The 16,917-nt window shown below is 40.2% G+C and overlaps 1 protein-coding gene across 1 annotated transcript in view; it reads left to right on the top strand.

Moving 5' to 3' along the window:
* stpg4 (sperm-tail PG-rich repeat containing 4) overlaps positions 1-7,505 on the top strand; it is an 84,991-nt gene extending 77,486 nt beyond the window's left edge. The window contains exon 7 of the mRNA XM_028820313.2: positions 6,898-7,505. Within this exon, the coding sequence (XP_028676146.1) occupies positions 6,898-7,014 (117 nt within the window). The 3' untranslated portion in view covers positions 7,015-7,505. The remainder of the gene's footprint in view (positions 1-6,897) is intronic.
* The last annotated feature ends 9,412 nt before the right edge of the window (positions 7,506-16,917 follow it).

Raw genomic sequence — 16,917 nt, 5'->3', positions numbered from 1 at the left:
TGGTTTGGGAGTGAACAGCTAAGAGGCTGACTTGAAGATCTATCCAATTACGAGAAAATGAAGGCTTAGGTTTCTCCTCCACTAGTCTGACCATAGTGTGTAAAAATCTGCTTCATACATGACTTCACAGTTCTACTTCGTTGGGTGAAGGTTGAATCAGTCAATTAACGCTTGTTCTGTATAAAGCTTTTATAGTAATAATTTCTAAAAAATAGTAGATGATAGTAAAGTGCCAGTATAATACCTAAACTACATTTATTGTAGTGATGTATAAACTACAAAAATGGAAAGCCGAAGAAAACACTTACAGTATGTATCTTCAGCATTTTTCTGATACATCAAATTACTTATTTATTGATTGCATTAAATTATTTTCTGTAAGGGTTTCACAAGATAATGAGCTCACAAGTTTTTGCAAAGTTGATGCCTCATGTGCAGGCGCTGCTAAACAAACCTATGGATAAACTGGGGAAAATGCTGGAGCACCTCCTAGGCGAAAGAAATCTCTAGAAAGCAGAGAGTAGTGCTACCTGGTGAATAATACCGTTCTGGGAGAATCCTGCATCTCATGAATTAAATTGCACTTCATCTGAACCGATTATGTTACTCTGACATTTAATTTATTTAAAGCATTATTGTGCATTACCATTTCATTTTATTGTAGTATATCACAGAATCAAAAGCCTTGCCTGTCGTGAACCCACCACTTTATTTTTTCTTATTGAAAACACATATTCATGTCCAAGCACTTGACCCCTGACAGACCAGCAGCATAAATCAAAATGAAGTTTACCCCTTAGAAAAATATTTTTAAAAATCTATATAGTCAAAGTGTTTATTAACATGGTATAGGCAGTGTCCTACAGTTTGCAAAAGCAGTAGTTATCTTCACTTGCCTATTCTCATTATAGTCTTAAGGTCAAACACTTACCCTTATTCTTGTAAATTCTGTTAAATAATACTGCTGTGTGTTTTTATTATACATCTATTCCTCAAAACTCTCTGAACCCACTCTCTCATTAGTATTAAGAAGAAACACAGGAGCCAAACTTGAACATGATCTGAATTCTTTACTGGGCTCGTGCACACACATTCTCCTCAATTCAGAGCCAGTTTAGAATCCCCATATACTCTAATATGTACCTTTTTTCAACAAATTGATGCAATTAAACAAACCCCATTCAGAGTTAATTTTTGCCTTGCATCTAATTCCGCTGGGATATTCTCCAGCACACACATCTCTTAACTGGACGTAGCCAGTTTGATCATCGATGGATGGATCAGATCTCACATACATTACCTTCAGTTGTTTTTGGTTCACTTTAGTGACATTCAAGCAGAGACATTCCACACTATTCCAGACAAAAAGGCTTCTTTATCATAAATGTAGAGTTTAAACAGGCTAAACGTCTGTAGCTGTTTAGGCTGTTTTGGTGCAAATCGGGATCCTGAATTGTTTCATTGTGTAGTGGGTGCGGCAACGCACTGTACCAGTGCATGCTCCCCAACTTAACTTGACTTGCTGTTTCAGAGTACTGCCTTCTAGTGGCATTGCTTCACACTACATACAGTATTCTCCAAGATTAAAAAATGCAGCATATTTTCATTGAGAGATGTCAGTGGAGTTTTTAACCAGATTGTTTAATGCACTTTTGCAAAGTGAGAGGATGCCTGAGGAGTGGAGAAGAAATGTACTGGTACAGATTTTTAAGAATAAGGGGGATGTGCAGAACTGTAGTAACTACAGAGGGATAAAATTGATGAGCCATAGCATGAAGTTATGGGAAAGAGAAGTGAAGGCTAGGTTAAAAAGTGAGGTGATGATTAGCGAGACGCTGTATGACTGCCTACCAGGAAAGAACACCACAGATGTGATGTTATCTCTGAGGGTGTTGATGCATAAGTATAGATAAGGCCACAAGGAGTTGCATTGTGTCTTTGTGGGCTTGGAGAACTCATATGACAGGGTGCCTGGAGAGGAGTTATAGTATTGTATGAGGAAGTCAGCAGAGACAAACAAGTATGTAAAAGGGGTACAGGATATATACAAGGGAAGTGAGACAGTGGTGAGGTCTGCGGTAGGAGTGATGGATGCATTTAAGGCTGAGGTAGGATTACATCAGGGATCAGCTCTGAGCATTTCCTTATTTGGTGATGAACAGGTTGACAGACGAGATTAGACAGGAGTCCCCATGGACTATGATGTTTGCTGATGACATTGTGATCTGTAGCGAGAGTAGGGAGCAGGTTGAGGAGACCCTGGAGAGGTGGAGATATGCTCTAGAGAGGAGAGGAATGAAGGTCAGTAGGAACAAGACAGAATACATGTGTGTAAATGAGAGGGAGGTCACTGGAATGGTGAGGATGCAGGGAGTAGAGTTGGCGAAGGTGGATGAGCTTAAATACTTGGGATCAACAGTACAGGGTAACAGGGATTGTGGAAGAGACGTGAGTGCAGGCAGGGTGGAATGGGTGGAGAAGAGTGACAGGAGTAATTTGTGACAGACGGGTATCAGCAAGAGTGAAAGGAAATGTCTACAGGATGGTATTGAGACCAGCTATGTTATATGGGTTGGAAATGGTGGCACTGACCAGAAAGCAGGAGACAGAGCTGGAGGTAGCAGAGTTAAAGATGCTAAGATTTGCATTGGGTGTGACGAGGATGGACAGGATTAGGAACTGAGAACATTAGAGGGTTAGCTCAAGTTGGACGGTTGGGAGACAAAGCCAGACAGGCGAGATTGTGTTGGTTTGGACAGAGGAGAGATGCTAAGTATATTGGGAGAAGGGTGCTAGGGATAGAACTGCCAGGTAAGAGGAAAACCGGAAGACCTAAGAGAAGGTTTATGGATGTGGTGAGAGAGGACATGCAGGAAGATATGGAAATGTATGATCTGCTGTGGCCACCCATAATGGGAACAGCCAAAAGAAGAAGAAGATTTTAACAGTTTTTACTCTGCTACATCTGAAGCCTATAATTTACTTTAAGTACTTTATACCACCGCAGACTTCTTGAAGTCTCATCATCAACCACAATTCTAAAGTCATAATCCTGAGTGATCCATGTCTGGTTTTCTGTATTGTGTAGTGGTCTCAGTACAAATAATCAAATCTTTTACTACAGTGTCTTTTATAAATGCCAGGCCTGTCATCCAATTCATTTCATACTTTAAACTTCTTTAGTACAGTTTGCGCTCACTTTGGAGCATTTTGCGCATATCTTATTGGCTTATCGCTCTACATCAGATAGCAAGGATTCCTTACCTAAATCCGATAGTCAGTAATATACAGTATTTACACACAGTGATTTCGATGTAACAAATGTAAAGGGCCCACCAAAGAAAAAATGAATATCTGGCCAATAAACAGAATTGGTGTTAGGAAAAGGAGTGTTCCTTAGGTGTAGACTCTAGTATGGTGCATGTCAAGTTAAGGAAGAGTGGTCTTCAATATCTGGCCAGAGTGGTTTACCAAATAAAGATTAGTGGTTTGCTGTGTTGCAGAAGGCAAGGTACTGGAAATGATGATTCTCAATAGTGAAACAGCGATGACAACACAACGATAGGCTGCCTAACAACAGTTCTACAGTAGGTGCTTTGCTTTTAATTAGAAAACTAGCAGAGTTGTAGGGAAATTAGGCATGCCAGAGAACTCTGGGACAGTATAGGACAGAACCTGTAGTGACTTCAGGAATACTTTGAAAATAAACCTGAGGGCTGCCTCCTGACACTGCTCTTTGAGCAAAGAGTAAGCAAAGAAGAAAGAGACAAGGGGGAGATGAGTACAAGAGCTGTGAACACAGGGATACAGGTAAGCTGCTCCATTCTAGCTAGGGCTTCAACCACCTGTGTGTGCAGGACCAGTTGTGCCACTTTCTGCTAATCGTTTTATTTGAATGTGTTTCTCTCTCGGCTGTTGAACGCCTTTTGTTTTCTTAAACAAAAGTTCCTTACTTGTTTGTACTTCTAGTGACACTGAATTCTTTCATTCTATATTTTAAGTATTGGAGCATACAAATAGGAGAGACATTAATGCAAAACAGGTGTCTATGCCATACCATACCATTTTCTAAGCCTGCATAATCCAGAGCAGAGTTAGCTGACCTCTCTTCACATAACATACCAGGGATTGCTTACCTAGATCTTATGCACTCTAACATTAGCAGAGGGTCGGCATGGTGGCGCAGTGGTAGCACTGCTGCCTCACAGTTAGGAGATCTGGGTTCGCTTCCCGGGTCCTCCCTGCGTGGAGTTTGCATGTTCTCCCCCTGTCTCATGGGTTTCCTCCCACAATCCAAAGACATGCAGGTTAGGTGCATTGGTAATCCTAAATTGTCCCTTGTGCGTGTGCCCTGTGGTGGGCTGGTGCCCTGCCCAGGGTTTGTTCCTGCCTTGTGCCCTGGGATTGGCTCCAGCAGACCCCCATGACCCTGTGTAAGGGTATAGCAGGTTGGATAATGACTGACTGACATTAGCAGAAGTGAAGGTCTGTGATACGGTTTGCATATTTGTAGCTATTAATTCACAAAGGGAGAAAAGGAGTCACGTATCTTAAAATCGTTTTATACCTAAGCTTTTGACAACCTACCAGGTGTCATCATCAGAGGAAAATGATTAGACATACAGGAATCAAAGGCAATATATAGCAAATGGGGGGGGGGGGGGGGGCAAGGAGGGGGGGTGGATCGATAAGGTGGGGTTCAGAGGATGCTGGTCTTAAAGTCTCTTTTTATTATTTAAGTGTCCTTCTTTTTAAGCTTGTATTTGCTGGGTTCATATCCATATGTCTGTTAATGGCATTTTCATTTGAGAGTCAGTATATAGAATTTATTAACAATGGAGTATAAGTCTGTGGCAGACCAAGGTGTCTGGAAAGCAATGCCCATTCAAAACACAGTCCTTGGGTGACTGTTGAGGTGCAATAAAAATATTTTTTGAACTTCCCTCTCAAGACATTACAATTATTTTCCAGTAATTTACTCTACTTGATTTTCTTATTCACTTCCCCTTAGAACCCACTGTGCTCTTGGTTTGCTTGCCTGATTGGCATGCATACTCTGAAGATTCTTTAATAGAGAATGTAATCACAAGACTCTTTATTCAGTATGCATTGACCTCCATGGACACAATAAATGTCTTGTTCTGTGTAAACAGAGCAGCATCAGCACTAATACAAGGGATTAGTGAAACAAGCCAAAGAGACCCAGCAGGCACACAAAAAAACGAAATGTCCATTATCAAGTAAATACCAGAAAGAACACTGCTTGGTAAATCCTGTTCAAGAAAACATGGTGTATTGTTACATATTTCTCAGGTGATGTTTGGGTGTTATTCTGCAAACAATTGGGTTTTGTATGGATGCTTGATTTATGAAGCATGGTCTTTTGTTTATTTTCAGCTCTGATCATTTACAATGACATGTTTGTCATCTTGTTTTGTTGTTGTTTAACCAAAGAAGATGTCAGTTAAGGCTTTACCACTGAAGCACTATTTGTCACTGACCAAGATGTTTAACCTTACGGTGCTTCCATTGCAGAAAGAGCAAAACACCTACCTATACCAAGGTCTGGAGAAAAGCGAATGGGCTCATTCCAGGGCTACACGGGTTGAATTATGAGGAAAGATTAAAAGAGCTGAATCTTTTCAGTTTAAGCAAAAGAAGATTGTGAGGAGACCTGATTGAAGTGTTTCAAATTATGAAGGGAATTAGTCTGGTAGATTGAGACTGTTATTTTAAAATGAGTTCATCAAGAGCATGGGGACACAGTTGGAAACTTGTTAAGGGTAAATTTTGCACAAACATTAGGAAGTTTTTCTTTACACAAAGAACGATAGACACTTGGAATAAGCTACCAAGTAGTGTGGTAGACAGTAAGACTTTAGGGACTTTCAAAACTCGACTTGATGGTTTTTTTGGAAGAATTAAGTGGATAGGACTGGCGAGCTTTGTTGGGCTCAATGGCCTGTTCTCGTCTAGATTGTCCTAATGTTCTAATGTTCCAAAGTGTATTAGCATTGTGTTCAATATAAAAAGGCTTTGTACAACATACAGTTTTGTCATTGTACAGGTTTTGTTTTGTATTTTGTAATCAGCTAAACAACTTTTCAGAATTTTGATCACGCTCTGTGGTCATTGCCTGCTGAGGTTAGCCAGGTCTAAATATCTTTCAGGTTAAAATTTAAAAGATGTACACAAGGAATCTTCAGCGAACAAGCAGTAATTCTTTACTTTTCGTTATTCACTTAGCAAAAAGATGAATTCAACAAAACTACTATTTTTGTTTAGATGTTAAGAGTAACAGGTAATTCTCTTTGAAGACTATAGATGGAAACTGCCATTCCAAGGCACAGATTTGCTTCAATTTTCATAGAACATTCAGCTGAACACCCCATACATGATGTAAGGTAGCTGAAAGCTGTTCGAAAATCTAATGAAAATAAGAAGGATGCAAACGTAACAACTGGTTCCACTGTAATTTTACAATTTGATTTCCGATTTGATTGAATAAAGTGCATAGATTTAGAGAACCAATTGCATGTTTACTAACTGATCAACTGCTTCTGTTGTTTTTTATGTGAAAATTTCTGTATGTGTGTTAAGTTAAGAACAGGTCTTAAATCCCTGGAAATAATTCCTGCTATACTATATAGTAATCCTATTCTATTTGTTAGTTAATGTGTTAGACATACAATTTTTTTGTTTTTTTAGCATCTATTAATGAAAATAAAGAGATTATTTATGAATATTTTTGTTTACTTCTTTGCAGTTGGAAGATCTTTGTTATTTTACCTTTGTACACTTAAAAGGTACAGAGGGAAAATTAGATTGGATTACAGTATGGATGGTATGGTCATCTGAGTTGATTAACTTCTTGTTTCTTTGTCTTTTGTTTTTCAGAAAACCCCTGGTCCTGGGACCTATGAGCCAATGAAGCAAATGCCAGTGCAGCCCATCACCGTAACTGCTATGGGACGTTTGCATGGATTATTCTTCCGCAACTCCTTTGAGTTTTAAATTTTAAGGAGAAATTAGGCAATCTCATTGTTTTCATGCTCAGGATTCTACTGACTGCCTGCTATGCTGTCCCAAGTCATTGTGTAGTCAGACAGATTTTTGGGATATGTGCTCTTAGCCTTTACTCTCCTTACACCAGTTCGTATCATATTCTGCCAATATGGCTATGCAAACTGAAGACAAAGAAGTCTGATTGTGTGTGTGTGTGTGTGTGTGTGTGTGTGTGGTAGAAATATTTTCTGTCATGGTACAACCCAATTTGGTAAAATAATGTTCTTTATTCAAAGAAACTGCAAAATCACTTAAGGCAAGTGAGAAGCCATACAGTATATAAACATTGTACATCAAGCACAAAATACTATTACAGTATTTTAGGTAGATTTCATTTCTCAGTGTTTCTGCCCTTCAGTTTCTCTCTGAATTGCTGTGGTCAGCTGTTGATGGAGCAAGAACATTTGTTTTATTAAAAAAAAAATTCAAATGACTCTTAACTCAGACTATGTATTTGAAAGATGTGTTCCTGTGTCAGTGATGTAATGAATTCAAATGATAAATGGCCAAATCATTTGAATCAAAACACCTAGCAAATCACAAACACATTTCACAATTGTATATGTATTTATGTAAAGGGAGGACTGCTAGGTGAGGTCGCACACATTGAGTCAGTACTGGGGATTGAATTGGTAGCCTTGTTTATATTTTTATGCCTTTGCCACAGGTCTACACTGCCTGCAAATGGAGGGCTACAACATGCAAGTCAAAATTTCACTGTAGTCTGTGAACAAAACAATAAACTTAAATGTTGTACTTGTTTCATTATGCTGTTTAATTAAATTAATTTGATATAGTATATTTTCCATTGACAATCTCACAGCTCATAATTCCATTAAAGAAGAAAATAACATTCAAAGTACAGATCTGGCAACAGTATGCACATACACAATTGCCAATATGCATTTATTTCTAAATATAGTATTATGAAGTTCCTAATAATAGTAAAAAAAACATTGCATAAGTATATTAACTCTTTCAGAGCTAATTATTTTTTTCCATTTTGGTCCAAAGCTGAATATTTTTTCCAAGAAACTCAATTTTCTGAAAAGCACACAAAGCAATGGTTTCACAGATAAATTAACATAAAATATTTATTTATGACAAATGTTTTATGAGCCCCTACACTATGTGAATTCACATACCTTATTACACAGCATAGTACTGCAAGGTATGGTAACATTAGAAGCAGCCAATGGCGTGCATTGCCACATTACGCCGCTTGCAATATTTGTTACACGGGTGCCACTGTTTCAGACATCTATTGCTGCATGCTGTGACCACTGTGGCAGCTGGCAGATGGGGTGAGGGTAGCCGGTGGCAGCCATCTTTGATTAGCTGTCTTCGCACAGCCTGCAGCAGCTGAGCACCCACTGGTGACAGTGGTCACAGTACACAGCAACAGACGCCTGAAACAGCGGCACCACTCTAACACATTCTGCAAGTAGCATACTGCTAGCAAAAAGAGCCAAACTACAACTTAACATTGGGGTTTTGTGGACGTCTACAGTTGATTACCTCCCTCCATCCCCAGATTTTAAATAATGTCGACATCTCCCACAACCCTATGTGTCGACATAATTTGACACCTACCCTGAAAGAGTTAAAGTAAAGCCACCAGGCAACAGTGGAGAGGAAGACAAAATGGCAGTCTGCTCAGTTTCTGGTAAATATAGAATTTTTTAGATAAAGGCAGGTCAAAAAAGCTGGCTACTCTGCCCAGCCGTGGGTATTCTGTAGTGTAATAGGAAATAAGATATTACTGTATATACTCGCGGATAAGTTTTCTCGCAGATAAGTCGGGGCTTGATTTTACTGTATAATTTCTGGTATCTTATAATGTCGGTCGTATAAGTCGAATGCAGAAAACTCACGCTATTGGTCCAAGGGATTGTGATATGCTAACGCCCACCTGAGAGAGTAACCACGGAGCGCACTGCCTTTTTTTTCTATGTGGGTGCGACAATGTGCTGTATCAGCGTGTGCTCCTAACCTCATCTCTCTATTGTCCCTACGTGACCACATGGTATCCAAACTATCCCGAAGCAACGTTTGCACTGATTTGTGTTTTTTGTATCTCACACCCTCATACACCTTTATCGTAAGAACATCCCTTATCTATGATTGGAGCGTTCGTTCAGAAGAAAATATGAAGCTGGTTTTAAATTAAACATTGTTGAAGTAGCGAAAAAAATTGGTAACTGTGCTGCTGCAACAAAATTTGATGCGTCTGAGAAACTGATGTGAGATTGGTGGAGGCAAGAAGATTTAATAAAAATAAAAAATAAGTGTCTCATTTTTGAACGGGCGTATAAGTCGGGGTCTGATTTTATGATCGATTTTTCGGGTTTCAAGAGCCGACTTATACGTGAGCATATACGATATTCATGATTTTGAAGATGTAATTTTGTATTATTCTTAATACATATAGCATTAAGGCAAACAATTGCTAATGCAGTACTGATTTTATTTTGGCTTATTTAGTGTGAGCTACAAATTCCAAAGTTATCTTGTATATTTTTATTAATGCTATTTCTTTATGTGTAGTGTGACCGGTGGACAGCCTGTAGGAGAGCCAGCAAGATTAGATGGGGCACCAGCCACCCCATTTAATCGTTGATGTTGAGCCACAGAAAATAAACATAAAACACATTCAGCACTTTTATGCACACAGGAATTAATCATAACTATGGCCAAAGAGGCCAACTTAGGATGTTGCAATAGGCTTCAATAGTGGGAGCTCTGTCTCCTTCACCGGTGGTTTGCAGAATGAGCTGCCATCTTCCATGGATCACCTGTTTTGATCACTTCCAGACTGTAAGGGTGGTGCCATCTAAGCACTGAAGGCATGTACTAGATGTTCTCCTGGGGCTGTCTGTCAGAACTGCGAGAGATAAAGAAGACAGTGTTAGTAACAGCACCCCCTTTTGTCACGGGGTGATACTCCTTACCTTGACAAAGCAAGAATGATGGCCTACGGGCGCACATGCATGACAGCAGTTATGAGAATGTATCAAAAGTTCTGGGTGGTAGCATTTAGAATGAAATTACACCATAAATATTTTGCGGTTCTCGTTACATGTAACAATACACTTTAGCATGAAGTTTATTTTTAAAAGACAGCAGAGAAGGTGCTCTGCGAGAGACTTATTATCAAACTGCAAAGGGAAGGGGTTTGTGATTTTGTATACTAAGAAATGTTAGAAGCGATACTGCATGGGAATTACAGCTGGGTCCAGTGTTATTTTTATTTAAAATTAAAAGGGTTAACAAATTTGCAAGAGTTGTTGAACTCCTTAAAGGTGGACCTTGGCAAAACTGATTCGATCTCAAAGAGAGGAAATGACGTTTAACGTTCATAAGTGCAAAATGTACATCTAGGAACAGCAGAGACAAAATAAATATCTTATGCAAGAGACACTCCCTGTCCAAACAGTATATACAGTGCATCCGGAAAGTATTCACAGCACATCACTTTTCCCACATTTTGTTATGTTACAGCCTTATTCCAAAGTGAATTAAATTCATTTTTTTTCCTCAGAATTCTACACACAACACCCCATAATGACAATGTGAAAAAAGTTTACTTGAAATTTTTGCAAATTTATTAAAAATAAAAAAATTGAGAAATCACATGTACATAAGTATTCACAGCCTTTGCTCAATACTTTGTCGGTGCACCTTTGGCAGTAATTACAGCCTCAAGTCTTGTTGAATATGATGCCACAAGCTTGGCACACCTATCCTTGGCCAGTTTCGCCCATTCCTCTTTGCAGCACCTCTCAAGCTCCATCAGGTTGGATGGGAAGCGTCGGTGCACAGCCATTTTAAGATCTCTCCAGAGATGTTCAATCGGATTCAAGTCTGGGCTCTGGCTGGGCCACTGAAGGACATTCACAGAGTTGTCCTGAAGCCACTCCTTTGATATCTTGGCTGTGTGCTTAGGGTCGTTGTCCTGCTGAAAGATGAACCGTCACCCCAGTCTGAGGTCAAGAGCGCTCTGGAGCAGGTTTTCATCCAGGATGTCTCTGTACATTGCTGCAGTCATCTTTCCCTTTATCCTGACTAGTCTCCCAGTTCCTGCCGCTGAAAAACATCCCCCACAGCATGATGCTGCCACCACCATGCTTCACTGTAGGGATGGTATTGGCCTGGTGATGAGCGGTGCCTGGTTTCCTTCAAACGTGACGCCTGGCATTCACACCAAAGAGTTCAATCTTTGTCTCATCAGACCAGAGAATTTTCTTTCTCATGGTCTGAGAGTCCTTCAGGTGCCTTTTGGCAAACTCCAGGTGGGCTGCCATGTGCCTTTTACTAAGGAGTTGCTTCCGTCTAGCCACTCTACCATGCAGGCCTGATTGGTGGATTGCTGCAGAGATGGTTGTCCTTCTGGAAGGTTCTCCTCTCTCCACAGAGGACCTCTGGAGTTCTGACAGAGTGACCATCGGGTTCTTGGTCACCTCCCTGACTAAGGCCCTTCTCCCCTGATCGCTCAGTGTAGATGGCCGGCCAGCTCTAGGAAGAGTCCTGGTGGTTTCGAACTTCTTCCACTTACGGATGATGGAGGCCACTGTGCTCATTGGGACCTTCAAAGCAGCAGACTTTTTTCTGTAACCTTCCGCAGATTTGTGCCTCGAGACAATCCTGTCTCGGAGATCTACAGACAATTCCTTTGACTTCATGCTTGGTTTGTGCTCTGACATGAACTGTCACCTGTGGGACCTTATATAGACAGGTGTGTGCCTTTCCAAATCATGTCCAGTCAACTGAATTTACCACAAGGTGGACTCCAATTAAGCTGCAAAAACATCTCAAGGATGATCAGGGGAAACAGGAGGCACCTGAGCTCAATTTTGAGCTTCATGGCAAAGGCTGTGAATACTTATGTACATGTGCTTTCTCAATTTTTTTTATTTTTAATAAATTTGCAAAAATCTCAAGTAAACTTTTTTCATGTTGTCATTATGGGGTGTTGTGTGTAGAATTCTGAAGAAAAAAATGAATTTAATCCATTTTGGAATAAGGCTGTAACATAACAAAATGGGGAAAAAGTGATGCGCTGTGAATACTTTCCGGATGCACTGTATGTTGGGGCTAGAAGGGGGTGCCACCGAGCCCCATTACCTCAGACACAATTGCACCAAGTCACTCCTCGGTTCAAATCAAGAGCTTTTCTGTTCTTTCTACAGACAATCACAATACCATCCATCACTTTGACCTTCCTTCTTCCTTCACTTCTTCTTATCTCCTCCACTCCTCCAGCAGGTGTTTCCTTCTTTCTCCCAACTCCGACCTCCCATGAGAGGCAAGGTGACTTCTTTAATATTTGACCCAGGAATACTTCTAGTGCAATTGAATTACAACCAGGAAGCATTTCCAGGCTGGGTTGAAGCGACCTAATGGAGTGAAGTCTTTTTTCGGCAGTCCCTGACGAACCCAACAGGGCTGCATTCCTGACCCATATACCCAATGTAGCCCTGAGGGTGTCCCATCAGGAGGCAGCCCATGAGAACACTGCCACCTAACATACTGGGGTGCCGACTATTCTTTATAGGCCATATCCCCCCTATCCATTCATTATTTCCTCATTATGACTGGGAGGGGAAGCAGAAGCCATCCCAGCTGGGATTTAGACCCAAACAAACTGTCCTTCTGTAACAGCCTCCGGGACAGGTAAAAATCCACCATCGATCCCAGATGGGAGTCCAGTCCATACACTAAGGCCTTTACTGTGTATAGGAGTTATTAAAAAGGCTTATTCTCTTTTATTATTCAGAGAATTGTATGGAGTGCTGGGTGTAGTTATGGTCTCCATATTACAAAAAGGACATAATAGCACTGGAGAAAATATAACACTGTTCTTCAGAAACATAGTTGACCTGCATTTATGATAAACAAGATGTAGTATTTTCAGTTCCTGTATATTTATTATGTATTCTGCTTGCTGCAGATGTACTTATTCTGTCTGGGATCATTTTCTCTGCCAACTATGGCAGAGGTCTTCACTGATCATAAATCTTAAATAGAGTGTTTTATTCAGTTACTAATAAAAAATGCAGACTTTAAACTGAGCACACTTTTTATTGTAAATAATTATTTATTCATAGAAACATGTTCATGTCTAGCAAATGTTGTACTTGATATAAAGTCTTAGGCCTAAAAAAGCAGAACTCATTTGTACCGAGAAGTGTTTGAGTAGCAGGTGCCGTTCCAATCGGTTAGTTTTACTGTTCCCCTGAGGCTAATCTTAAACAAAGTAATGCGGCCCCACCTTTGCACACCAACTAAACAGCCCCGCCTTACAGAAACCTATAGGTTACTTAATTATTGTATAAACCAAAAGGGCATTACCCGAAAATAACAAGGTTCATTCATCGATTTTCTGTACCTTATTTTTGCAGTCCGTTATTGGAAAATGTAGAGCCCACTCCTTCAGAAGGATGCAACGCTCATGAAATGTGAGATGTTTTGTCAGTAGACTGGTAACAATACTACAAGAATTACAACCTAAACATCACTACCACCATCAACATCGACGTCACACCATCAAATAAAGAGTCTGGTTTCAGGTTAAATGAGACAGAACCATATCTGGCAAACAGAACCTTCATTGTCTTATTATTCACTGTTTACTTTTCCATAATGAATCTAAGAATCTGAATAACGGCTTCTAGAGCGATCCAAAAACGTCTTTTTTTGAAGTCCTGGGTTTCTCAAATGCAACCCTGTGACTTTGGGAGTCTGAAAAAGCTATCAAAGACATCTTTCATAACTGGACAATAGACAATAAATGGAATTGACAAAAGTATAAAATATCACGTCACCTTGCGTGAGTAATACTCGAGCAAAACTTCAAGCAAAAACAAAAAAAGAGGAAGACTTACCTAAAATGTTAGGGGGATTCCAGTCCGACACAGAAAATCGTCACTTGTATTACATTACATTTCAGAGCACAGTTTTCGTATTATTTGTTCCAAACTGACACTTTGTTTCATCTTTCACAATGCATGCATTTCTTATTTCACTAGAAAAATAAAGAAGACTTCCCACAAGCAAACACTGGGAGCTAATGGAATATATCACATGAGTTAAAACTAATCTCACATGGACGTCAAAGTACATTTAAGAATAACTGTGCTTTTTTTTTATTTGCATTTCTCATACCATCCCAACTTTTTCAGATTTGGGGTTGTAGTAAAGGCATGGCTTTAACTTTATGGTTCTGATTCTGTAAGGTAAAGAGCTCCACGTTGCCCTGTACGATACATGAGTCAGCCATTGCATACATACTGTTATGATTATATACTGTTAGAAACAGTACTAGGGTGTTGTACCATGTTAGCTATTATGAATGTAGTGAGAAGTCAAGCGAAATGACACCTTTTATTGGCAAACTAAAAAGATTACCTGCGGTGGGCTGGCACCCTGCCTGGGATTTGTTTCTGCCTTGCGCCCTGTGCTGTCTGGGATTGGCTCTAGCTGACCCCTGTGACCCTGTATTAGGATATAGCGGGTTGGATGATAACTGACTGACTGCCTAAAAAGATTACAACATGCAAGCTTCCGAAGCAACTCAAGCCCCTTTTCACATCTTGCCTGAAGAAGGGCGTAAGTTGCATTGAAGGCTTGCATATTGTAATCTTTTTAGTTAGCCAATAAAAGGTGTCATTTTGCTTGACTTCTCACTACATACTGTTAGAAAGAAATTCATAGTTTAGGAACAATTGGTTGCAGAAGCACCCAAAGATGAATTGATGTGCTGATTGATGTTTTTTTGTCCCCAGTCTGTCTTAATCAACATAGTTGACCTAATTATTGATGTATTTATTCTGTACACTTTTGGTGTCTCTTAATTGGCCATGCATGAGTGAGAATAGGTACAAGCAGGACTGCCCTAAGATGGACGTCTGCTTTGTCCAGGGTTGGTTCCCACCTTCCACTTCCCCTGTGGTTCCAAATTTAATAAATGGCTCATGAAACAATGGATGGGCTTTCCTCGTTTTACTTGACTTTGTGTAGGAATGATATCAAAGAAGGCGCTGAACAAGACAAAGAAACTGTTCACGTCAAGTTAGTAATTAGAAGATATCCTTATGATATGTATTCCGCAGGTCCTCTGGATAGACACTCTTCGGAAAGGACAACATTCCATGGAAGGACGTGGGGTCTTCTAATTACTTGAATGTGTCAATGTGCTTTGACTTGGAATAAGTGTAATATTTATTCAGCTTTGGTAACCCCCAGACATTTTGAAAAATACATCACTATGTGACACTTTTTTTTATTATAGCAGATTGTCAGTAAAAAAACAATGATGAACTTCAGGGTTGGCTGCTTAGCGGACACATTCATTATGGTAGATACACCCGAAGCAGAGAGAGTAGCTGGCACTCAGCAGGCAAATAATGACACAGCAGAATGAGAGTCTAGACATCTCTGTTGCCTCCTTTTCCTGCCTAATTGAGGAAGCCACTTCTGATGAATGACTCATATCCCACTCTACCTTTTTCATTTTCCCCATTAATAGAATTTTTTTTTTTTACCAGATGTTTATGTGCATTTGTACATTGGGCACTTTTTTTTTACCAGCTTTCCATCCAGAGTGTGGGGATGCTTCTTGAGCGGTTGTGATTCCAGGAATGCAATGAAAAGATTAATTACCTTTTCTAGTCCGTCTGATTGGGTTTTGTTGCATTGCTCATTAAATAGTCGAGCCTGTTTCCCTTGGCGGGGACCCAAGTTGATCCTCTGACACCTGGCCCCCTGTTCTTGTAGATATGGACTTCTGTGTCCTAACCACACATCAGGGTAATTACCATCACACATTTGCTTCACTTGTTCTTTTTAAATGTCCTTTTGAAAAACAGGTTTTGACTTTCATTTTTTTTATTCTTACTATTATTTGTCTTCATTAGATAACATTTGGATATAACATTCTGCCAAATGAATATCCATCCATCCATTATCCAACCCGCTATATTCCAACTACAGGGTCACAGGGGTCTGCTGGAACCAATTCCAGCCAACACAGGGCACAAGGCAGGAAACAAACCCCAGGCAGGGTGCCAGCCCACCGCAGGGCGCGCACACCCACACACCAAGCACACATTAGGGACAATTTAGGATTGCCAATGCACCTAACCTGCATGTCTTTGGACTGTGGGAGGAAACCGGAAAGCCCGGAGGAAACACACTCAGACACGGGGAGAACATGCAAACTCCATGCAGGGAGGACCCGGGAAGCGAACCCGGGTCTTCTAACTGCAAGGCAGCAGCGCCACCCACTGCGCCACCGTGCCGCCCATGCCAAATGAATATATGAAATGTAAATGTTATTTCATACAGTAACCTTTGTAATATGGCACCCCGTTCTCAACTATGCCTAGTTTGTACAGAGCTATATTACAAATTGTGTGCATGTATTTTTAACACTTGGAGTACAAGAAGATAAAGCAACTTGACTTGACACCAACTCTGGCTTACAGTCCATTGTCTTAGCCAGGATACCATTCTGACTGCCCTATAATATATTTTATTTTATGGTTTTAGGGTAGTACAGTAGTCATTGCTGCTACCTTACAGCCCCAGGGGCCTGGTTGCAATTCAGCTATGTCAGGGGTCTCCAACTCCGGCCCTGGATGGCCGCTTACCTGCAGGTTTTCATTCTAACCCTTTTCTTCATTAGTGTCCTGCTTTGCTGCTAATTAACTTCTTTTGAATTCATTTTAATTGGCTTACTCTTGAACACTTGAACTTCTTAATTGTTTATTTTCCTAACTAGCAGTCAAACAATAATGAAAAACAAAATGAGCCAAAACATGACCAGCAAACTGTGTCCATCATACAATATCT

This window comes from Erpetoichthys calabaricus, chromosome 15 (assembly GCF_900747795.2).
Source record: "Erpetoichthys calabaricus chromosome 15, fErpCal1.3, whole genome shotgun sequence".
Taxonomy (NCBI): domain Eukaryota; kingdom Metazoa; phylum Chordata; class Cladistia; order Polypteriformes; family Polypteridae; genus Erpetoichthys; species Erpetoichthys calabaricus.
Note: the sequence above shows the minus strand (reverse complement) of the source record. Positions and strands in the feature narration are given on the sequence as shown.